The following is a 25,988-nucleotide window of genomic DNA, read 5'->3' on the forward strand; positions in this document are numbered from 1 at the left end:
AGCTCTCCCTCTAATCTTCAAAGCGCCATACTCTACACTAAAGTCACCCAACCAACCGCTAATCAGGAGACATTTGATTCATAGCTTCAGAAGTGCACCTGGAATCAAAGCATGGGTGACTTAATACAGAGCAGCAGCACTGAATACAATCATCTCCAAGGAAGCAAACCTTTCCTCCATCCTCCCACAAATGATACAGTATGTAGTAATAAAAGGCAGTTACATTTCAGAATTCACTTCTTTAGCATTTCAGTGAGAACTTTGCAGCCTCCTTCCATCCCTGTCCACCTCCCCCCCCCCCATGCAACAAAATATCTGAACTAGAGGATAGCAGTACTACTAAAATAAAGGTTTAAATAAAGGTTTTCATTCCAGTTTCATCCATTCTGAGAAATTGTTTCAAGTTTTCTAAAGCACAATATACTTACCACTCCCACTGTTATGAAAGTAAGAAGGAAAAAAGGCAACAGAGGTCTAAAGTTCAAAAGGGGTCAAATGTAAAGATTACAACAGAACTCAGGAGGCTGGCCCAATCCAATATTTGCTTATGATTTGACTTCTTAATCTTACTGTAACCTTTGTTTGCAATTAAGTTGTGTTGTATAGCTGTTGACTACCACAATCCTTAAGAACATAAGAAATTGCCATGCTGGGTCAGACCAAGGGCCCCATCAAGCCCAGCATCCTGTTTCCAGAGGCCAAACCAGGCCACAAGAACCTGGCAATTACCCAAACACTAAGAAGATCCCATGCTACTGATGCCAGTAATAGAGGCCATTCCCAAGGGCAACTTAATAGCCATTAATGGACTTCTCCAAGAACTTATCCAAAACTTTTTTGAACCCAGCTACACTAAATGCACTAACCACATCTTCTGGCAACAAATTCCAGAGCTTTATTGTGCATTGAGTGAAAAAGAATTTTCTCCGATTAGTCTTAAATGTGCTACTTGCTAACTTCATGGAATGCCCTCTAGTCCTATTATTCGAAAATGTAAATAACAGATTCACATCTACTCGTTCAAGACCTCTCATGATCTTAAAGACTTCTATCTTAACCCCCCTCAGCCATCTCTTCTCCAAGCTGAACAGCCCTAACCTCTTCAGCCTTTCCTCATAGGGGAACTGTTCCATCCCCTTTATCATTTTGGTTGCCCTTCTCTGTACCTTCTCCATCACAACTATATCTTTTTTAAGAATTGGCGACCAGAATTGTACACAGAATTCAAGATGTGGTCTCACCATGGAGCGATAGAGGCATAATGACATTTTCCGTTTTATTAACCATTCCCTTCCTAACATGGTTTGCTTTTTTTGACTGCTGCAGCACACTGAGCCAACGATTTTAAAGTATTATGCACTATGATACCTAGATCTTTTTCCTGGGTGGTAGCTCCTAATATGGAACCTAACATTGTGTAACTACAGCACTTGTCCACATTAAATTTCATCTGCCATTTGGATGCCCAATATTCCAGTATTGCAAGGACTTCCTGTAATGTATCACAGTCCGCTGGTGATTTAACTACTCTAAATAATTTTGTATCACCGCAAATTTGATAACCGGTCCAAGTACAGATCCCTGAGGCACTCCACTGTTTACCCTTTTCCACTGAGAAAATTGAGCATTTAATCCTACTCTGTTTCCTGTCTTTTAACCAGTTTGTAATCCACAAAAGGACATCGCCTTCTATCCCATGACGTTTTAGTTTTCTTAGAAGCCTCTCAGGAGGGACTGTGTCAAACGCCTTCTGAAAATTCAAATACACTACATCTACCGGTTCACCTTTATCCACGTTTAACCCCTTCAAAAAAATGAAGCAGATTTGTTTGGCAACACTTCCCTTGGGTAAATCCATGTTGACTGTGATCCATTAAATCACGTCTTTCTATATGCTCTACGATTTTGATCTTGAGAATAGCTTCCACTATTTTTCTCGGCACTGAAGTCAGGCTCACTGGTCTATAGTTACCTGAATCGCCCCTGGAGCCTTTTTTAAATATTGGGGTTACATTGGCCACCCTTCAGTCTTCAGGTACAACAGATGATTTTAATGATAGGTTACAAATTTTAATTAATAGATCAGAAATTTCATTTTTTAGTTCCTTCAGTACCCTAAGATGCATACCATCCGGTTCAGGTGATTTGCTACTCTTTAGTTTGTCAATCTGGCCTACTACATCTTCCAGGTTCACAGTGATTTCATTCAGTTCGTCTGACTCATCACCCCTGAAAACCATCTCCGGAACTGATATCTCCCCAACATCTTCATTAGTAAACACGGAAGCAAAGAATTCATTTAGTCTTTCTGCAATGGCCTTATCTTCCCTAAGAGCCTCTTTAACCCCTTGGTCATCTAATGGTCCAACCGACTCCCTCACAGGTTTCTTGCTTCCATCAGCCATAAAATCCTAATTGATTGTCTTACCGAAATCGGCATAACAGGAACCGCCCTTCAATAGTTTGAATCCTACCTTGAAAATGGATACTAAAAAGTCAGTCTAGGTAATAGTGAATCCAAGCCTATCAATTTAAATCAAGGCATACCCCAAGGCTCCTCTCTATCCTCCACATTCCAACATCTACCTGCTCCCCCTATGCCAACTCCTCTCTGAATTAGGTCTCAATCACTTTATATACGCGGACGACGTACAAATCCTTATCCCCATCACCAAATCCATCAAAACTTGGGAAAACTGTCTCACAGCAATCAACCATCTCCTCACAAACCTTCATCTCGTACTCAACACGTCCAAAACTGAACTCATCTCCTCACACCTAAACACCATGATCCCCCCCAGATATCAACTCCCTTCCCCCCGCAATCTCTCGCATGCAACATGAACACTATCTTGGTATCATCCTATACAACCAATTAAACCTAAAAAAATGTATCAACTCCACCATGAAAGAATGCTATCATAAACTCCATGTCCTAAAAAAAACTAAGACCCCCTCCTCCACTTTAATGACTTCCGTACTGTCCTTCAAGCCACATTATTCTCCAAAATAGACTACTGTAACTCGCTCCTCCTAGGCCTCTCCTCATCGTCCAAACCACTCCAAATGCTGCAAAACGCCACCACGAGAATACTCACCAACACTCGCAGAAAAGACCATATTACTGAGACTTCCACTGGCTCCCAATACCCTTCAGAATTCTCTACAAGAGTCTTTCCATCATACACAAAACACTACACAACCAAGATATACATTGGCTAAATGACTCCCTACCCCTCCATACCTCCAACAGACCCACTAGATCTGCCTTCAAAGGAACCCTACACATACCCTCCCCTAAACTCACACATCTTAACTCAACAAAAGTACGAGCCTTATCCATTGCAGGACCCTCAATCTGGAGCTCCATGCCCCCCGACCTCCGTCAGGAACACTGTACCCAGAAATTAAAAAAAAAAAAAAAAAAAAAAGCTAAAGACCTGGCTCTTCACAGACATTCGCATAACACCTCTTCTATTGCCTGCACCTCAACATCTCATCTGATACGCTAGTAATTTCTCTCCACCCCTCATTTATTTGCTAGACTATCCACTTCCAATTCCATGTTAACCAATTAGTGTTTTCCCTATCCCTTTGATTGTAAGCTGTCATACCAACCAGTCCCATGAAATCCTTTTTGCCTCGTTTCACTTATTTTATAATCTGTTTCCACTTCCACGTAACATGTTATGCTTTTTCCATATAACCAGTTATGTTTAAAGTTATTTTTCCACATAACCTGTTATTTATCCTTTTAACCTGATATGTTTTGTTATTTTTCAACATGTTCATTGTACTACTCCCAATTGTTCCATGTAAACCGATATGATGTGCAAACGAATATCTGTATATAAAAGCATTTAAATAAATAAATATTTTTAAAGTTTTTATTATGAGGTTTTGCCTCCATGGCCAACTTCATTTCAAATTCTCTCTTCGCTTGTCTTATAAATGTTTTACACTTGACAATGCTTGTGTTTTATCCTATTTTCTTCAGATGGATCCTTCTTCCAATTTTTGAAGGATTTTTTTTTGGCTAAAATAGCCTCTTTAACCTCACCTTTTAACCATGCCGGTAATCGTTTTGCCTTCCTTCCACCTTTCTTAATGAGTGGAATACATCTGAACTGCGCTTCTAGGATTGTATTTTTAAACAATGTCCATGCCTGTTGAACACTTAACCTTTGCAGCTGCACCTTTCAGTTTTTTCTAACTATTTTCCTCATTTTATCAAAGTTTCCCTTTGAAAGTTTAGTGTTAGAGCTGCAGATTTACTTATTGTCCCCCTTCCAGTTATTAGTTTAAATTTGATGTTATCACTGTTGCCAAGTGGTCCCACCACTGTTACCTCGCTCACCAAATCCTGCGGTTCCACTAAGAATCAAATCTAAAATAGCTCCTTCCCTTGTTGGTTCCTGAACCAAATGCTCCATGAAGCAGTCATTTATTACATCCAGGAACTTTATTGTCTCTAGCAAGTCCTGATGTTACATTTACCCAGTCAATATTGGGGTAATTGAAATCTCCCATTATTACTGCACTACCAAATTAGTTAGCTTCCCTGATTTCTCTTATTTCATCTGTCTGACCATTTTATCCAGGTGGACGGTAGTATACTCCTATCACTATACTCTTACCCAACACACATGGGATTTCTACCCATATAGATTCTACTGAGCATTTAGTCTCTTGTATGACCCTCCCGGACATAAAGTGCCACATCTCCACCAAGTTGATCCTCCCTATCCTTGCGAAATAATCTGTAACCTGATATAGCACTGTCCCATTGGTTATCCTCCTTCCACCAAGTCTCTGTGATGCCAATTATGTCAATCTCATCATTTGCTGCTATACACTAACTCTCCCCATCTTACTTTAGACTTTCCTATAATCTGCTTCTGATTGATTGTATATTATTGTTTTTTCATAGCTATATGATTTTAGTAAATCATGGAGCTATTGTATTGATCAGAAGCGTCACCCCCTTCCCATAAATAATGCTGATACAAGCAAATTAGGAAGACAGTATAAACTGAATAGTAAACTCAAAAGTTATTTAAATCAAGTTGTGTGGCCATAAGAGGTGTACACCCTATAAAAAATGGTACAAAAATTAGGACTGAAGAGACAAAAACAAACCCTAGAAGAAACCATATAATGGCAGTTTGATATTTTCATGAATCTATTTAAAACTGGTAACATAAGAAGTTGCCATACTGGGTCAGACTGAGGGTCCATCAAACCCAGCTCCTGTTTCCAAACAGTGGCCAATCCAGGATACAAATACCTGGCTACTAATGCCGGTAATAAGCAGTGGCTCTTCCGAGTGCCCCTAGTCCTATTATCTGAAAGAAAACAATTTACCCATTCTAATCCTCATGATTTTGTGGCTCCTAGCTGAGAAGCTCTAACCTCTTCAGCCTTTCCTCGTAATGGAGCTATTACATACCCTTTATCAAGTTGGTCACCCTTTTCTGTACCTTCCTCAGTGTATCTATATCTTTTTTGAGATGCAATGACCAGAACTGAACACAGTTCTCGGGGTGCGGTCTCACCATAGAGTGAGAGGCATCATAAGATCCTCCATTTCATTCATTATTCCCTTTTAATTCCTAATATTGTTTGCTTTTTTTTTTTTGACAGTCACAGAACACAGAGCCAATGATTTCAATGATGCCTAGATCTTTTCCTAACATGAAATCTAACATCGTGTTAACTACAGCATGGGTTATTTTTCCCTATATGAATCACCTTGCACTTGTGCACATTAAATTTAATCTGCCATTTGGATGCCCAATCTTCCACTTTCACAAGGTCATTCTGCAATTTATCACTATCCACATGTGATTTAACTACTCAATTTTGTCTCATCTGGAAATTGATCACCTAACACAAGGTTTCCCGTTCCACATCATTTATAAATATATTACAAAGTACTGGACAAGTACAGATCCCTGAGGCACTCTGTTTACTGCTCTCCACTGAGGAAGTTGACCGTTTAATCCTATTCTGTTTCCTGTCTTTTAACCAGTTTGCAATCCACAAAAGGACATTGCCTATCCCATAACTTTTAAATTCTTAGAAACCTTTCATGGGGTACTTTGTCAAATGCCTTCTTAAAATCCAAATACACTACATCTACCAGCTCATCTTTATCCACGATTAACCCCTTCAAAAAAACACAGATTTGTGAGGCAAGACTTCCCTTGGGTAAATCCATGCTGGCTGTGTCCTATTAAACCATGTCTATCTATGTTTTGTGATTTTGTTCTTTAGAATAGTTTCCATTTTTCCCAGCACTGAAGTCAGGCTCACCAGTCTATAGTTTCCCAGATTAGCCCTGGAGCCCTTTTTAAATATCGGGATTACATTGCCCACTTTCCAGTCTTCAGTTACAATGGATGATTTTAATGTACAAGTTACTAGTAATAGATCTGAAATTTCATTTTTGAGTTTTGAGAACACTGGGTGTATACCATCTGGTCCAGGTGATTTACTACTCTTCAGTTTCTCAATTTGGCCTACTACATCTTCCAGGTTCACTGCGATTTAGTTCAGTTAATCCAAACCACCACCCTTGAAAAACTTCCCCAGAACCGTTTTTTTCCCCCCCAACATTCTTGTTTGTAAACACTGAAGCAAAGAAATCATTTAGTCTTTCCATATTGACTTCCCAAAGTGCCCCTTTAAACCTTCAATTATCTAATGGTCCAGCCAACTCTCTTGCAAACTTCCCCTGCTTTGGATATATTTTGAGTTTTGCTCTATGGTCGGCTTTTCAAATTCTTAGTCTGTCTTATCAATGTTTTACATTTAACTTGCTTATGCTTTTTCCCTATTTTCTTCAGAAAGATCCTTCTTCCAATTTTTGAAGGAAGTTTTGGCTAAAATAGCCTCTTCTCACTTTTAATCATGCTGGTAATCATTTGGCCTTTCTTCCACCTTTCTTAATGTGTTGAATGCATGTGGACTGCTTGTAAGATAAGTTTGTTTCTTTTAAATAACATTATGGAGGTAATTTTAAAAGGAATTGTGTATAAAAGTAGCATATATCGTTGCAATTTTCAAAAACATTTACAAGCATAAAACTGACAATTCAGCCCTATTGAATGATTTTTCGAAAGATTTATGGGCAAAAAAGCAGCAATTTTCAGAGGTTCATTTACATGCATAAAACATTTATGTGCATAAACCCTTTTGAAAATTACCTCCTATTTTAAGCTTTACATTTGTGAGAGTTTTATATCCCATTAACAGAATTTATTGTATGAGTATCCATCTTTCGTTCCACAGTTAAATTTTTGCCTCACTTTGTAAGGGGATCAAAACAGTTACAGAAAGTCAATAAGATAGTTCTGTTTCAGGATTTAAAACTAGAGCAAACAAGTGACCTAGTGATTAAAGTATTAGACCATGAATCAGGAGACCAGGGTTCAAGCCCTGCTTCTCATGGCTGCTCCTTTTGACCTTGTGAAAGTGACAATTTTCTTACTGCTCTAGGTACCTACCTTGAAGTTCTTTGGGGGAAGGCACTTCTTGTAGATGCAACTTGCAAGTAGTTTATTTTATATATATACACTCTACACTCTTAAACAAATAAAGCCTGGCCACCTACCAGTGGTAATTTGCTTCCAGGAATGCTTGGAAAGTCATGATGCTCCATATGATAGCCCACATTGAATGTGATCCAGTTGAGAGGTCCATAATATGAGTAGGTTTCATACCCTTTCAAGAACATGTAATGCTCCGCTATGAAGTGCCCAGAAATAGGATGAAAACCCATACCAAGTACAGAACCAGCCACTAAATAAATGACAGGTTTCAGTCCCCATAGATAATGGATTACAAAATCAGCTGCAAATTGCACTAGAGCATTAGACACTTCCATTCTAGTGATTGGTTTGGGGTTCACATACAGTGGTCTTAAGGCATAAAAAAGTGGCTGAAGGATGAGCCAAACAACTTTGCGAAGTGGAGTGCAGAAGAACCAGCCTTCAAAGTCTGTTGGAATGTCCACATCCAAGACATCCCCACCCAGATATCTATGGTGATCTATGTGATATTTTTTGAAGGAAGCAGAGTAAGGCATTCCAATTGGAAGGTTGGCAAATACAGCAAACCATCTATTCCACTTTGCCTGTTTATTGCCAAAGGCGACGTTATGAGAAATGTCATGGATAGCCAGTGTCAAAGAGTGGTTGATGCAGCCTCCAAAAGCATAGGCCCAAAAAAATATCCATTTCCATGATAAATCCTTCACCAAGTAACATGCTAGAAGTTGTGTAAAAACCATTCCTGAAACAATCCATTTTAAGTGGGGATCATGTCCCATTAAGGACTTGATTTCTGGATATTTAGCTGAAAGAAAAAGAAAAGGGTAATGCATTGAGTGTACTTTTTTGCATCGATACATTATTTTTTCACATAAAAGCAAAGAGTGTCATCTGGAGACCCACACATGAGTCTCACTCTACCCTACCTTTGCAATCGACACTGTATACACTCCCTCCCGCTCTGCCCAACACCTGGTAGTGCTGGCACCTCCCAAAAAAATGCAACTTTCTGGGCATGAGAAAGATTTGCTGAAGGTGTCCCCTCCCCTCTGACTCCTGATATCCTGACCTTCGGGGAAAAATAAAACCTTGGCTGTTTATGAAGCTTTTGGCCTGTGAACATGGACAGCTGGCTCTGCCTTCCAAAATCCTTAGCCACCTGCCTCCCCTCACACGAGCCCCTCAGTGCTATCCATACTCTGAGACTGGCTTGTATTTTCTACCTCCCCTGACCTCTCCTATAAACTTGAGCCTCCCTGTCATCCCTCAGACCACCTTGCCTCTCCTTTTTCCTGAGTGGACTTTTTCCCTCTCGTTTCTATCGTTTTACTCCCTTTTCTTGTAGGTTATCTGATCTTTACTGTTGCTATTTCTGGCTACCTGTGCTCTCCCGTGCCTTGTAATCCCTAGTATTAGTGTTTGAAGGTCTGTTCCTTCTGTAACAGGCTGTGAACCCGCTTGTTGGAAGAGCGTGAATAAGAAATGATGAAGTAGGATGAGCAGTTCAAACTGGCTGTCACCCACTGGCGCTCCCCTGACTTGGCCTGAGCTCAACTTGAGGGAACCAACCCACATCGTGGGCTGTTGCCCCAGTGACCCTTTCTTCTTCCTTTCTGCTGGACTAGCCTATCTGTTGAGGGAGAGGGCTACTGACACCTTTGCTGCACTAGACTATATAGAAGGCGTCAGGACAGAGAACTTGCTCTCTGCCTCCATCTACTGGTAGGAGGGGCAAACCCACTTCTCTGGACTAGTCTAACAGGATAATGAGGAACAACTAACTGTTAAACTAACACTCATCTCCCAAATCAGTAAAAACAGAAAAAGGAAAAGGACCGCCCCCAAATTATAAGATGTGCATAGAAATAAAACAGGTTGACTGTGCATTATAAAACCTGAAAGAAAGAGTCGCTGAAGATATGAAACATTTGAAAAGAAAAAAAAAACTAAAGCAACAAAAGCAAAATACTCTCTTAAGACCAATAAATACAAAGATCTAGAAGATGTGGATGTGCTTGAAGTGTGTATCCATTTAGTGATTTAAAATGGCATGGCGCTTAACACCCCAAGACCACACACCTCAGTTCTACAAAACGAGCCCTATCCACCGCAGGCCCCGCCCTCTGGAACTCCATGCCACCTCACCTCTGCTTAGAGCCAAGTACTCAAAAATTCAAGAAAAAAAAAAACTTAAGACATGGCTCTTCAAACAGGCATACCCAGAATAAAATTCATCCCCCCCCTTTTTGCACCACATTATTTCCTAGTGTATTAGGCTGATCCTTTCTACTCCTTTCTATTCACATTGTCCCTTCCTCCTCGTATTTGCAATACCTTGTATTATATTACCTTGTATTATTTTTTGCCTCGTATATGCAATATCTTTGTATTATATTATTACCCTGTATTATATTTCTATTTGTTGAACCATTCTTACTCCTTCCTTCCACTTTGTCGCCTCCTCCTCATATATGCATTACCTTATACTATCTCATTACCATTGTATTATATTTCAATATGTATTTCTAAAAAAGTATGTATTTCTTTTAAAAATGTAAACCGTTGTGATGGCATGTCTGAATGACGGTATAGAAAAATTGATAAATAATAAATAGTTCCACCTAAGTTGTGATATTGGAGCTGGTAACTAACGCCCCGTTAATTAGTGGCTTGTTACATTAATCAGGGTGCAAACTGCTACTTTCCTGAGCTTTTACCAAAATGGGATTTTAGCGATGACATTAAGACGACATGACTGTTCAAACAAGCAACCTTTTCTGAGCAGCACAAAAGAAATGAACACGTTGCAGAAGGGGCAAGTTTAATTTGACATTGATTTTTTTTTCTCCGCAAAGGTTATATATAAACAGAAATGGGAGAGAGAGAAGGCTACAATACATTAGAGAGCTAACTAAAACCTTACCAATGCCCAGCATCTGAAAGGAATGTATATTTAAATGTATGACTGACTAAACTGTTTTTTTCTCCTATTCCTGGATCAACAAAGGGATTTCTAACTTTACCAATAAGGAAGCTGGAAGGGAACCTGAAAAGTGCGTTAGCTTTCCAGTATAGCATTTCAGGTTTCTATACACCATGGAAACAAATCAGTAACAGGAAAGACCAGAAATTAGATTACAGGTCACAACCGTTTAATCAGGGGTTTTTTGTTTTTAGGCAGATACATACTGATGGAGTACCTGCACCTTTTCCTCCACCTGCTTGATTTGCCCTCTGGTCCCTCAATAAAATAAAAATGCATCCTGCCTGCGAGTAGTAGCACTCCCCACCCTCAGAAAGCACCGAACAGCTGTACTACAACTTCGGTTTACTGGCTTGTTCTTACCATATACTGCTCACAACACAAAACGTGACTACAGCACATTGCCTTTGGTAAAGGTGACCACCAACATTAGCATTTCGATGGCTGCGGCTACCGGAGGCATCCTGTATCAGAGCAACCTCAAGTGCGCATTTTAAATGGCGGATTTTTACTCTTGCGCTTATGGCTCAGACCCGCAGTGAGACTGCGACAGGCGAACGTAAATTCTTTTTGATGGCTGCTAATTCCTTCATGCCACAGCGCTACAAGCTTCTTTGTATGATCTTTGCCGCACACGTCTGGTCTCCTGCCACTCATTTACTCTTGTGGTATTTTTCTAGACTGCTATATGCTGCCCTTTTCATACTCAACCACATTTCTTCTCCAGGGTTCTGAGAGACCCCCCCGTAAGGGCCGCTTTCTTGGATTCGAATTTTCATCCCTTATCAGCATTTCCCCTACACTGTATATCAAGCTGAAGATTCCCTGAAGATTGCTGGGACGCAGTGCGATTATTTTTATTTTATTTATTTAAAAAGCTTTTAAATACCGATAGCTGTTTGCACATCGTATCGGTTTACAAGGAACATTGCGCTTATATACTGCAGCATAACAATTACATGGAACGATTGGTAACAAAGGGGGGGTAACAGACAAATAGCTGGTAACTGGTAAAATGTTTCTAATATGGTAGGAGAAAGGGGTTAAACAAGCAATGATTTAGTTGAACTCCTTCGGCTTCTGTCCCTCCCGACACAGCCCTTGTGGCAAAACACGGTCCATGTCAGGGGACCGGAACTTTCCTGTATGTTATGAATAAAGATTTGGAAATGCTTGGAAATCATCCATTTCATTTGATCACTCTCACAAGGATCCTAAAAACTTGTAGCGCTATACCTAGTGCTACATGGTAGATTTTACTCAACGACCTAATAAAACGTCAACAGGAAAAGTTGTAAGAACAGACAACACAATTACGGTACAATGTGAAGTCATAGGACCATCATACTAAGCACTACCGGCATTTACATACCTTCATTGCTTTATGTATAATCATTGGTACATAAATTCTATCCCTTTTTTTTCTGTTTAATACTTCTTTATGCAAATAAAGTCACTTATCTTGAAACAAGAGCTTGTGTGGTTCTTCTGTTTTTGTTTTCTTCCTGAAACTACTAATATAACAAACTCCATCAGTCCCGACACACGCCGTGTTTCGAGTGAAAACTCTGCCTCGGGATGGATTTAAAAGGATGCTGTCTGGTATTTGGTAACGCCATCCCCTGAGGCAGGGTTTTCACTCAAAACACAGCGTGTGTCGGGACTGATGGAGTTTGTTACATTAGTAGTTTCAGGAAGAAAACAAAAACAGAAGAACCACACAAGCTCTTGTTTCAAGATAAGTGACTTTATTTGCATAAAGAAGTATTAAACAGAAAAAAAAGGGATAGAATTTATGTACCAATGATTATACATAAAGCAATGAAGGTACGGTATGTAAAGTGCTTAGTATGATGGTCTTATGATTTCACATTGTACCGTAATTGTGTTCTCTGTTTATTCTTACAGATTTTACTCGACAGTATCAGATATTCATGACTAAGGCCCTGTATTTCTGAATGGGAGGCATAACTCTGAGGCAGGTACTACTATTATTCCAATTTCTCTTTGTTAGGCAATATGCCACAGATGGTAAATAGGAAAGAACTGTGAAACTAGGTAGAATTGTACAAAGTGTGAAGTTAGAAGTGTGAAGTTAAAAGTGTGAAGGATAGAAGGGCCGGCGATTGGGCTCCCTCGCCGATCGCCGGCCCTTCTATCCAGCAGCCCTCCAGCAGCTCACCTTCCTGCAAGGCCGCGAACATCCGCTCTCTTCGGCCTCGACCTGGGCCACGAGCCCTTGCCTCCTGCATGCCCCGACCCGAGCGAACATCCGGACCCGGAGACCTCGTGCCCTGCAGGCCTCGACCCGCGCCGCGAGCCCACGCCCCAGAACCGCCAGCACAAAACAAGAAACGCCCACGAAAACGTCGCGGCGGTGACGTCAGAGGCGCGACCGACCAGCGGGGTATTTAAACCGCCACCCTCCTTGGCGTCGCGCGCCGGGCGTCGCGCGCACGAAGGAGCGCGACAAAGGGGCCTGCCCCTTTGTTTCGCCCCTCGCTCTCCCCGAGCAGTACCCCAACAGCACCGTACCAGTGCTCACCCAATGCCCACCCTGCACTCTACCTGCTAGCGCTCTTCCTGCAACAACCATCCAGCGCTCTCCAAACAACCATCCAGCGCTCTCCAAACAACCATCCAGCGCTCTCCAAACAACCATCCAGCGCTCTCCAAACAACCATCCAGCGCTCTCCAAACAACCATCCAGCGCTCTCCAAACAACCATCCAGCGCTCTCCAAACAACCATCCAGCGCTCTCCAAACAACCATCCAGCGCTCTCCAAACAACCATCCAGCGCTCTCCAAACAACCATCCAGCGCTCTCCAAACAACCATCCAGCGCTCTTCCTGAACTCTTCCAGCAAGCAGCTAACCAGCGTTCATCCAGAGCCCTAACCTCCCAATTAATTTATCCTCTCATCCTAGCCTCCCCCCCATTGGCCCCCCATCTTACCTCAGCGACAGCCAGCTAACCATCCATTATGTCTCCAGCTCTTCCAATACCAACGTTGCAACACCGCCTCCTACCTAAAAGACCATCCACTAGACAAGCCATTCACAACAACTTAAAATCACTCACCCCTATTCTGATTGCACCAATCACCCAGCTTTTAGGCCTCACCCTCTTTTCACTCTCACTCTTCAATGCACAATCCCTAACAAAAAAAATCCCTTATTTTCAACGATTATCTCACCGACGCCAAGCCTGATATTTGTGCTGTAACCGAAACATGGCTTAAGCCCACAGATACAGCTTTAATAAACCAACTCCCTACGCTGACCTACGACTTCTTCTCACTCCCGAGACTGAAAAAAAGAGGAGGTGGAATCCTTCTAGCTACTAAAAAAAGTCTTAACTTCACCCAACACCCATTCACTTCTAACACAAAACTGGAAGTCGGTTTCTTCACATCACAACATCTTCAAATCCTTCTTGTCTACGCCCCCCCAGGGCTCCTAGAAGCAGACATCTCCCCAATCCTCGAAATCACCACCACACTCATCGACCTGGATTCTCCAACAATCATCTTAGGAGATTTCAATCTGCACATAGACAATCCTTCACCATCTAATAGCTGCGTAACCCTCCTCACAGCCCTGTCAGCAATGGGATTCCAACAATTAGTCAACGAACCCACTCACAAAGCGGGTCACACATTGGACTTGATCTTCAGCAAAGGCATTACGACTACATCAAATTTGAAGATCCAAAAAGTACCATGGTCGGACCACACTCTTATCTCTACCTCTTTCACTTTGAAAGAAACCACCACTCCTAATATCCCTTCACCCTCATTCCAATACAGGAGGCGATGCTCCCCAGATGATCTCAACAACTTGCTGGAGGCACAGCTCCCTCTATTAGATCTCACCGACCCGAACACTGCCATTCGCTCCTGGAATAATATAACAGAAAATATAGCAAACAAGCTCTGCCCTTCAACTATAAAAAAATGTCACACCAATGCCTCCAACAGACAACCTTGGTTCACCAATGAACTCAGAAAACTAAAACAAAGCTTAAGAAAGAAAGAAGCGACTTGGCGTAAAACTCCTTGTGACTTCACCATTTCATCATACAAATCCACTCTATACCAATACAAAGCCCTCACTTCAAAATCAAAGAAAGATTATTTTGCATCTAAGTTTCACAACTTGGTCTTTGATTCTAAAGCCCTCTTTGCTTATGTATCCAGCCTCACTCAAACCATACCACGAGAAATCCCCAGCGACTTGGCACAATCCAAAGCTGAAGAACTCGCCCAGTTTTTCCAAAATAAAATCAACAATCTTTTAACTCAACTGCCTTCCAATACAGCTGATGCCCTCCCGACATATAATCACCCGACTTTCATAAACTCCAGCCTAAACACTTTTGAGCCCATCTCTTCCACTGATACACAAACCATCCTGAGAAGAATGAAACCTTCGTCTCATCCTGCTGACCACATCCCCAAACTACTCCTATCTATTCCTGACTCAATAGCCACATCATTAACAAACATCATCAACTGCTCTCTAGCCCAAGGATCCTTCCCAGATGATCTCAAAATGGCCTCAATCTCACCACTCCTAAAGAAACCCAACCTTGACCCGAAGGACCCCAACAACTTCCGACCCATAGCTAACCTCCCATTCATCGCCAAGATCATGGAAAAACTAGTCAACTCTCAACTGTCAAACTACATCGAAGACAATAATCTCTTCTTCGCCCCACAACACGGATTCCGAAAAAACCGAGGCACAGAATCTCTCCTTATCTCTTTGACAGACCATCTCCTACTGGGCCTCGACAAAGGAAACTCATTCCTTTTGATCTTGCTAGACCTATCCGCAGCGTTCGACACGATCAACCACGCTATCCTCCTAAACCAGTTGTCATCCATAGGAATCAGAGGCACCGTCCTTTCCTGGTTTAAAACCTCTCTCAACAATAGAGGTTACAAAGTAAAATTCCAAAACAAGGAATCCTCAAAATTTGACTCTACCATAGGAGTCCCACAAGGTTCTTCATTATCTCCGACTCTATTCAATATTTACCTTCTTCCTCTATGCCAACTTCTCACCGACCTCAATCTAAAGTTTTTTCTATACGCAGACGATATCCAAATCATCATCCCTATCAAAGACACATACTCTAATACTCTTGACTACTGGGAATCATGCCACCAAAAAATCAAACTACTCAGTTTACACCTCATCTTAAATTCCTCCAAGACTGAGATCCTTCTTATCTCGCCTGAAAACACCAACAACAGTACTCTTCCCACCAATCTTCCTACCACACAAACTAGAGACCTAGGAGTGATAATAGATAACCGGCTAAACTTCAAGGCACACATCAACAAAACAACCAAAGACTGTTTCTATAAACTCCAGGTCCTGAAAAGGATAAGACCTCTTTTCCACGCTCAAGACTTCAGAACGATCATCCAAGCAGTCATATTTTCGAAACTGGACTACTGCAACTCCCTATTGCTAGGTCTACCTTCATCATACTCCAAACCACTACAGATGGTTCAAAATTCAGCTGCCCGTATTCTGACAGGCGCAAGGAAAAGAGACCACATTTCACCCATCCTGAAAGAGCTTCATTGGTTACCCGTATACTTCCGCATCATGTATAAAGCCTTAACTATCACCTATAAAACGATACATCAACTCACCACTCTCGATCTCCAATTCCCTCTCCAAGTACATAATTCCACTAGACCTACCAGAGATGCATATAGAGGTTCCCTCCTGGTTCCCCCAGCGAAAACGACCAAACATCACCGTAAGAGATCGTGCCACCTCCACAGCTGGCCCTCTACTGTGGAATTCCATTCCTACAGACCTCAGACAGGAGCCCTGCCTCCCAAATTTTAGGAAAAAACTTAAGACTTGGTTATTCAAGCAAGCCTTTCCGGACACAACTCAATGACACAATCCAATAACTCCTAAATCACCTTGCCGTTTGTTTATAACATTTATTTTGTATACTACATTTAAATTGTATATTGTTTAACCATTTCTATCCTCTTTTCTATTTTTCCTACTCCAAGTTTGGCCACCTTTGTTAAATGTAACTGTACCTTCTGTCACCACAGTTCTAGTTCTATGTTCTTAAGTTCTATGTATTTTATTGCACCCCCATTCTATGTAAACCAGCAAGATATGTTTTCATGATTGCCGGTATATAAAAACTCTAAATAAATAAAATAAAATAAGACAGCAAAATAATAAAATGCTAAAGGCAGGTTTATTCCACACAGTAATAGAACAAAAGATTAAATAAGTATGACAAATGTGAACTGTATTCTAGGGATGTGTTTTTGTTTTTGATGGAATTAGACAAAGGCCTTACCTATTCATTTATATTGTGAAACAAAAGAAAATATGCTGAAATTTCATTATTTTGATTTAGTGCACACTCTGGGGCCAATGTAATAAGACCCACAATGAAATCCATGCTGAGTTTTCTGATGCATGTAGCAAACACCAGCAGCAGCGCGGGATGTATCAACGGCTGCATATACAAATTAAATGTGTCAAAAATCCGTGTATACCAAACACATACCATAATTTGCACAATAACGCATGCTCACGGCCCTATGTAGCAAGTTGGGCAGATATCTACGCAGAAACCTGCGCGGACACCCATCGGTATGTGAACACCCGCGATTGATTCTTGGGGCAAAAGTCTTTAAAAAAAAAAAAAAAAGAAAGAAATTTGTGATCGGGAAGTTGATGTGAAGGCAGGTAGAGCAATAACTAACCCCTTCATGTTCGGGGCTCTGACTGCCAGCGAGCGCGTGAAATGCAGATTGGTGATTCTGCCTACCTGTTCCATCTGCCACTTGGCTGACCCACAAAAGCATCAAGAAACCGGTTTCCACACCAGCACTTTCACTTAATTTCTGTCCTGACCAGGCGCTAAAAACCTGCATTAAAAATACCTGCCCTAACCCAATCTCCCTACTAGCATTGCCCGTGATTAGAATTTCCTCCTTTGCATGCCATCGGCATGCACTCACGCGAAACCTGCTGTGGCTTTTTTTAAACAGGTTTATGCATGCATTTTTCCTACGCTGAATACATGCCCACATTAGACTAGTGTGGGAAAAACCCGCACAAATATGCACTAATATCCATGGCAACTTTAGCGCTGCTTATTACATCGGCCCTTATGAGTTAGTGTATGTGTGCACTAAAAAAAGATTTACCAAAAACCTGAAAAAAAATAGGGAAAACAAAATGGAAAACGCGTTTTGATGCACACCCTATTTTAACCTTGAGTAGCATTTCAACAATTTCTCGGGGCTTTTGGTTCAAAGGTCCCATTTGCACTTCTAATTAAAGGATTTGTGCTCCTTATCTGATAAGGTGAGAGCAGATGTTCCTAAGGAAACCGTAAACACTTGGGGGTGAAAGGGAGGACAAAAGATAAGCATAGTAAATGCAGTCCAGTTCATCTTTCATTCTAATGCCTACATGCGCTGGCTCACATGATACAGGCGTGTCGAGCAATGCGGAAAGGCTTGTTCTGTCTCACCAAGCTCAGTGCAGAATAAACAGTCTTCAAAATATTTCATGGTCTTGAAACTTTAAACACAGAAAAACAGGAGAGGAAAAAAAAAAATCTATTTCCCTTTGGAAATCAGTTTTTATATTTGGGTACAGAATTATTTGCCTCAGAAACGGGGATAAAGTTAGAAGGTTAAACTCAGACAGGCTGATGCTACACCGTGGGCTGGCTACACTGCACGGTGGACATACATCCATATCCCCCCCCCCACCCCACCCCCATTTTGCATTGGGGGGTTAGCTCGTCCAAAACGCATGTAGGTAATAGTGCTCATCACATGCAAACGCGTGTTGATGAGGCTATTATCAATTCTCCCTCCAGACAAAAACCATGCGCCTCTGGTACACATTTTTACTCAAAAGTTAATGCCAATTCTGGAGCTGGCATTAAGTCTTGAGGAGCCCAAAAAGTATACAGAAGAGCAGAAAATATTGCTTTTGTGCTTCTTCCGACCAAAAAAAAAAAAAAGCAATGTCCCCCTCACCCCTCCAAAAAAAAAATGTGTGCTGGCAGTCAAATTAGAACAGATGCTGAATTAACAAGAGTACATTTTCCTAACCCGTGGCTGTGCACAGATTAGGAAAATGGACACTAAAATTTAGTGTCCTACTAATGCATATTAATGTTAAACTCAAACCGCCTAAAATGTTCCTAACAAAAAGGCCTAAACTACACACAGTTATTGTATAAATTGTAACCGTACTATGATGGCACATGTTTTAACTGGTAATCTATACCACTCAATTTTTATTATCGTGCCTTTCTGTAAACCGTTGTGATGGTTAACTAGCTTAACGACGGTATGGAAGAGTTTTTAAATAAAATAAATATTTTCCTTTTTTAAATTCATTTTTATTAGGTCATGGAGCACAAAAGAAAACCAAGTACAGTCACATGAAATTCCGACAAGTTAAAAATGCTAACAATGACCCAATTTTCAACGTTATCCCCGGTCCATGAAAGCGGACTCTTTCCCCCAGACACCCTCACGCACTCACACGCGCAACTATAAAACCATACAATTATACTCCCACCGAGTACAGCTCACAGTGCAATAGTAGAAGAGCACCCAAATTACCCAAGCCCAAATGTGAAGTCACTGAGCCAGAAGCCCTGTATCCCGGCAGGAATGGTGTATCCCTTCTAGAAAACAGGCGCTTGTCAGCTTCCTCCCTTACACCTAAGGATTCCAGCTGTGCTGTTTGAAGCAGTAATCCTTTCCACTAAGCAAACAAGGGTGCCTCCTCCATTTTCCAGCACAACAGAATAGCCTTTTTGGCAAGAAGGGTGACAACAGCTAGGAATTTTCTCCCCCCTTGAGGTATCAGGCATCCTTTATCCCAGGAACAAAAATAGACAAAGTCCAGACCAAGCAATTTATTTATTTATTAAATTCTTATATGCTGCTGTTCAGACAGGCCATCACAACGGTTTCCAAGCATAAGATACAATAAAAATGCAGTTTACATTCATATAAAACAAATCTAAACTTATAAAAGTAAAAAATAATCACACAATAATGAAATAAGATCACCCCACTGAAACAAATCAATCATATAAGAAAATAAATCACAATAAAATGCATTAATGATATAAAATCAGTGCAATTGCACATCCCAACAACGTATCTAGGTAATCCCTAATCTGGCCCCAAAATGACTGAAGTTTAGCGCAGCCCATGAACATATGGCAGAATTCATCTGTTTAATTGTTTTTCTGGGTTTCTCTATATGGACCTTTGCAATCTATTTCGCAACACATCAGTTGGACTGGTTGATTTATAGTGTTCGCTCACTAGCATGTCCCTAGCACCTCATTAATGGAAGCAGCTGTCAGCAGTCCAACAGACGCTTAATTTTACTGGTGTCTGCTGTCAAACCCACCGACAGCCATGGGTTCGGAAAATGGACACCAGCAAAATTGAGCATCCATTTTCGAACCTGCCAACCAGTGGGCAGATTTTATTTTATTTATTTATTAAATTTTTTTCTGGTGCCTCCGACTTAATATTGCTATGTTATTAAGTCAGAGGGTGTTTAGAAAAGCAGTTTTTTCTGCTTTTCCATACACTTCTTGGTGCTTTCTAACGTTTAACTCTTGCCCTTGGACAGGCGTTAATTTCTGAGAGTAAAATGTGCGGCCAAGCCGCACATTGAGGTGGATCTTAAAGTACGCACGCGCATACTTTTGTTCGCGCAACCAGCGCAAACAAAAGTACGCCGGATTTTATAAGATACACGCGTATCTTATAAAATCTGGGGTCGGCGCGCACAAGGCTGCGCAAAATCAGCAGCCTGCCTCTGTTCCCTCCGAGGCCGCTCCGAAATCAGAGCGGCCTTGGAGGGAACTTTCCTTCCGCGTCCTTCCACCTTCCCCTATCTAACCCACCCCCCAGCCCTAACTAAATCCCCCCCTACCTTTGTTGTGCAAGTTACGCCTGCTCAAAGCAGGCGTAACTTGCGCGCGCACCACCTCGCCATCCCCCGGCACAGACCGCAGTGCCAGGGGACTCTAGGCCGCAGTGCTGGGGGACTCAAGACCATCCTCCCGGCCCGCCCCTAAACCATCCCCATTCCCCCAGACCCACCTCGGACTGCCCCCTGACCCCGGACTTCCGACACGCCCCCGGACTTCTGACACGCCCCAGACACACCTCCTCCCGCCCCTTTTACGAAGCCCCGGGACTTACGCATGTCACAGGGCTTTGCATGTGCTGGTGGCCTATGCAGAATAGGCACGCCGACGCGCAGGGCTTTTAAAATCTACCCCCTTACTTTCAGTATTCTGGGTTAATAACTAAGGCTCATCAACATGCATTTACATGTGACGAACACTATTAGTTTCAGGGGGGGGGGTGGTGAAGGGTAGGGGGTAGCTGCACATTTTCCATGTCTAAAACGCACAGCCAAACGGGGACTAAATGGTGTGCTCGGCCGAGTGCACCGTTCTGTATCAGCCTGAATGTCAGAAAGGATGAGACACTGCAAGTTGTCATCCTCCGCCACCATAACCTGGCTTTACATAGGGCTGCGAGCCAAAAAGCGGAAGCTTGTAAAGATGCTAGTTTACCTGGGTTTAAGAACATAAGAAATTGCCATGCTGGGTCAGACCAAGGGTCCATCAAGCCCAGCATCCTGTTTCCAACGGAGGCCAAACCAGGCCACAAGAACCTGGCAAGTACCCAAACACTAAGAAGATCCCATGCTACTGATGCCAGTAATAGCAGTGGCTATTCCCTAAGTAAACTTGATTAATAGCCATTAATGGACTTCTCCTCCAAGAACTTATCCAAACCTTTTTTGAACCCTTACCTGAAAGTCCCCCAGCTTCCTGTGAGACTGCATCTATCTCGTAGTCCAGGCAGCTTTTAATATTTGGAGTAATTTGCTTTACTGATGCCAGTAATAGCGGTGGCTATTCCCTAAGTAAACTTGATTAATAGCCGTTAATGGACTTCTCCTCCAAGAACCCGTCCAAACCTTTTTTGAACCCAGCTACATTAACTTCACTATCCATATCCTCTGGCAACAAATTCCAGAGCTTTATTGTGCGTTGAGTGAAAAAATTTTCTATGATTAGTCTTAAATGTGCTACTTCCTAACTTCATGGAGTGCCCCTAGTCCTATTATCCAAAAGAGTAACAGATTCACATTTACCCATTCTAGACCTCTCATGATTTTAAAGGCCTCCATCATATCCCCCCCCCTCAGCAGTCTCTTCTCCAAGTTGAACAGCCCTAACCTCTTCAGCCTTTCCTCATAGGAGAGCTGTTCCATCCCCTTTATCATTTTGGTCACCCTTCTGTTCCTTCTCCAGTGCAACTACATCTTTTTTTGAGATGCGGTGATCAGAACTGAACACAGTACTCAAGGTGCGGTCTCACCATGGAGCAAGAGAGGCACTATGACATTTTCTGTTTTAATCACCATTCCCTTCCTAATAATTCCTAGCATTGTTTGCTTTTTTTGACTGCTGCAGCACACTGAGCAGACAATTTTAATGTATTATCCACTATTACGCCTAGATTTCTTTCTTGGATGGTAGCTCCTAATATGGAACCTAACATTGTGTAACTACAGCAAGAGTTATTCTTCCCTATATGCAACACCTTGCCGTGTGCACATTAAATTTCATCTGCTATTTAGATGCCCAATCTTCCAGTCTCACAAGGGCCACCTGCAATTTATCACAATCTAGTTGTGATTTAACTACTCAGAATAATTTTGTATCAGCTGCAAATTTGATTACCTTGTTCATCATATTCTTTTCCAGATCATTTATAAATGTATTGAAAAGCACCAGTCCAAGTACAGATCCCTGAGGCACTCCACTTTTTACCCTTTTACACTGAGAAAATTTACCATTTAATCCTACTCTGTTTCCTGTCTTTTAACCAGTTTGTAATCAATGAAAGGACATCGCCTCCTATCCCATGACTTTTTAGTTTTCTTAGAAGCCTCTTATGAGGGCCTTAGTCAAATGCCTTCTGAAAATCCAAATACACTACATCTACTGGTTCACCTTTATCTACATGTTTATTAACCCCTTAAAAAAAAAAAAGAAGCAGATTTGTGAGGCAAGACTTCCCTTAGGTAAATCCATGTTGACTTTGTTCCATTAAACAATGTCTATGTACTCTGTGATTTTGATCTTTTTTCCCCAGCACTGAAGTCAGGGTCACTGGTCTGTAGTTTCCCAGCTCGCCCCTGGAGCCCTTTTTAAATATTGGGGTTACATTGGCTTGTAATATTTCCACTTTTTCAGTGTAATTCAAATAGCACACAATCAACTATCGTGGCTGCTTCTGATCAGGCCCCCCGCCCGGTGGGAACGTTTTGCTAGGATCAGTCTTGTTTGTATGAGCTAAGTGCTCTGAATCCAATTATTGCAAAACCGCAATAATAGTTCTTCCCCATGAACAGTTTTCAGGGACTCCTATAATGTGGATTGTTCTGCGGCTATGATTCTCTAGACCTTCGGGTTCCTCGTCCAGGGATCTCTGCTGCTTTTCAGTGGCAGAAGTGTCCACTTCCAGCATCATCATGCAGTCTTCATGCTCAGTTTAGCATGCACGCCATTCACGGCTGTGGCATATTCCTCCATCTAATCTCCAAGCTCGTTGACAGAGGTTTGAATGTGCTGCAGTTTTATCCGTGAGAGCAGCAGACACCACTTGCATAAGGTCCTTGATTGCCGCTTCTGAGAGGCCTTCCCATAAGCGGGCCCTCCGCCACCATTTTGTCCTCCGGCCCAATCTGCTTCTCTGGCCCCATGTGCTTAGAAGGCGACTCGACATTGTGGTCCTGAAGGTTTAAAATGCTGCTCAGTCATTCAGTTTCCTCTACACTGGAGAAAAGCGGGTTGTGACCTTTTAAAAGTAGGTTATTTAGAGGAACCCCGCCTGCTCCTAGGGAGCAAGAGATGAGAGCGTGCGATCAGGCAGGCAACATGAACATGCCCCCCCCCCTCTCCCCGAGCATCCGTTTTCCTAAGCGGCTGACAGCCACCTCTCCCGGGCGCCTGCTGCCAAGGAGGAGCTGGGGGGCGCGCAATTTCCCCTAGCGCCTCCTTGATACTGCAGCAGCCCATTTGCACGTAGCATTGGGCGCCCCAGAGAGGTGGATCTGTGCGTGTTAAGGGGACGGATGCTCAGTCATGACTGCCCCTTTAACCAATGATAAAACCGAGGGCCAGCCAATGTGCAGGGCCGTGCAGAAAGCCCACTGTTTGCTGAGAGAGAGTCGGGTCCTCCTGCACCCCAAGGTTGGAGAGGGAGTCATTGCTCAAGGGCTACTCTTGGTGCCAATTCAAGGTCATCGTTTCAGGGGTCTGTAAGGAAGCCTGGTGAATGGTCATTGGCTCTGCGATTCACCACTAGAAAGTGTGTTGGAAGTGAGGAAATAAGATACGGGGGGGGTGGACAAGTTCCCCGGGTAGTTATGAATGAAGGCTCATGGAACCAGATCCCACATCTGAGCGAGCTGGAAGCACCAAGCAGCGAGAGAAATCTGACAGGTCAAAGATACTCCACAAAATTAATCTTAATTCAGTTCCTTCCCTCACTACAGGAACAATGAATTACAAGGGTAGTTCTTTCTTTAACTGCACGTGTTAAATGGGTTTGACATATGTGGAAAACCCACAACTCGCAAATATGCTAAACAGTATTAACGCTATTGAGGTAAAATGTTACAACTACATATTCAAATATGCAACCTGTCTTGCTAACGGAGCATACTGAGCTATTTAGCCATTATCCCCTGTGTACAAAAGCTTAAGTGGCATATTTCCTACAGAATCAGTACTGTGGTAAATATAACACCATAGGGGAGGCTCATACAAAGTAATAGTGCTTAAGGAGGTGCAATATGAAAGCACGGAGCGATTTTTGATAGCAGCAGCAAAAGCCAGGATACAGGAAAGAGTCAGCCAGAGGTCAGAAACATTTAGCAGGGTGTTACCACGGGACTTATACTGTGGTCCTCTTTTCCTTACATAGTGAAAAATAGAAGATTTACCATGCATGTTAATCTGGAGGGAACCCAGTACTTTCAGGTTACATAACTGTTCTGTATACACAGTACCTTTGTTATTTGCCAATTGGTGGCTATAGAGAAAAACTGCATTAGCGAGTTCCTTATGCATTAATTAGCAGAAGTCTTGGTAACTTATGCCCCAATTGGTCAAGAAGTAGTATGTTCTGGAAGATTTGATTCACTGTGTGAGGAGCCTTCATTTTATGTCAGCAGCTCTCAGATAAGCCTGCAGTTCCTGCGATATCTGTCTCAGAGCCAGAGATGTTATGGCCCCGACCCGCAGAGGTCCGCGGGCCGGCCCTCCACCTACCCCGGGACGTCTCACAACAACAGCGACGTCCTTGAGGCCTGCTCGGGCCTGCCTGGCTCCTCCACTCAGCGCTCCCTAGGCAGGGAGACGCCGCCGATGTTCGCACGCCGGGGCACTGAATTTAAAGAGGCCAACGCGGGAAGAGATGGCTCCGCCCCCGAAGGACATCAGATGCCAGCAGGGATTTAACCCTGCAGTCAGCCTCACTCCTTGCCTTGCAAAGAGCTTCTCCCTGCTTCAGAGTTACTAATTGCTGTTCCTTCATCCTTGGCTTCTGACTTCGGCTTGCTCTCTGTATCCTGTTCTGCTCCGTCCAGGAGACCCCACCTAAGTCCAAGCGGCTTGGGTCCTCACGGGCTCCTCCCGGGGGGGGGGGGGGGGGGACCTCGGGCTTCCAGAGATGAAGATCCTTCAGGTTTCCTGCTCTGTGCTGCCTCCCGGCTTAGACCTCCACTGTGGGGCCCACCCACGGTGCGTCACCACCAGTTCTAGCCAGCTCAAGAATTCACGAAATTCAACAGAAGACCTTGCTTTTTCTCACTTTTCAGCCAATATTGAAAGAAAGCTTCATGCTAGCCTGACACACTGAGATTTCATCCTCCATTAAGTTCTAAGTTTTTCTTCAATAAATGTTTTGGATTTAATAGTTCAGCCTAATTTTGTGTAGGACACTGAATGAGAGTTTAGCTGTATTAAAGCTGTACAGCTTGATGCGTTGGCTGTGGTTTGTACATAGACCCCTAATTGTTTTAAAATGGGACATAGTATCTTAACAGTAGGCTTACTGTGGCTTTGGCAACACTTGACTTTTGACCTTGTGGTTTATGATCTCGAAGGATGCCTACAATGGAACTGAAAATTAAAAATATACAATTGCTTAAAACTAGGAAATACGGTATGTTAGGATTCCCACTGCTTAGCAATTTGATCAACTCCAGTTTCTACTTTGAGCTTAGACTTTTTTTTTTTTTTTTTTTTTTTTAAACACAAAGACACCTGCACCGGTATAGAAAAGTTGCTTAGCTGTTTAAATTGA

At 42.4% G+C, this 25,988-nt stretch overlaps 1 protein-coding gene across 1 annotated transcript in view; it reads right to left on the reverse strand.

Moving 5' to 3' along the window:
* Positions 1 to 25,988, reverse strand: part of DEGS2 (delta 4-desaturase, sphingolipid 2) — a 70,869-nt gene that overhangs the window by 20,965 nt on the left and 23,916 nt on the right. The window contains exon 2 of the mRNA XM_029597935.1: positions 7,616 to 8,358. Coding sequence (XP_029453795.1) covers positions 7,616 to 8,358 — 743 coding nt within the window. The remainder of the gene's footprint in view (positions 1 to 7,615; positions 8,359 to 25,988) is intronic.

Source organism: Rhinatrema bivittatum, chromosome 4, assembly GCF_901001135.1.
Source record: "Rhinatrema bivittatum chromosome 4, aRhiBiv1.1, whole genome shotgun sequence".
In the NCBI taxonomy this organism is placed as follows: Eukaryota; Metazoa; Chordata; class Amphibia; order Gymnophiona; family Rhinatrematidae; genus Rhinatrema; species Rhinatrema bivittatum.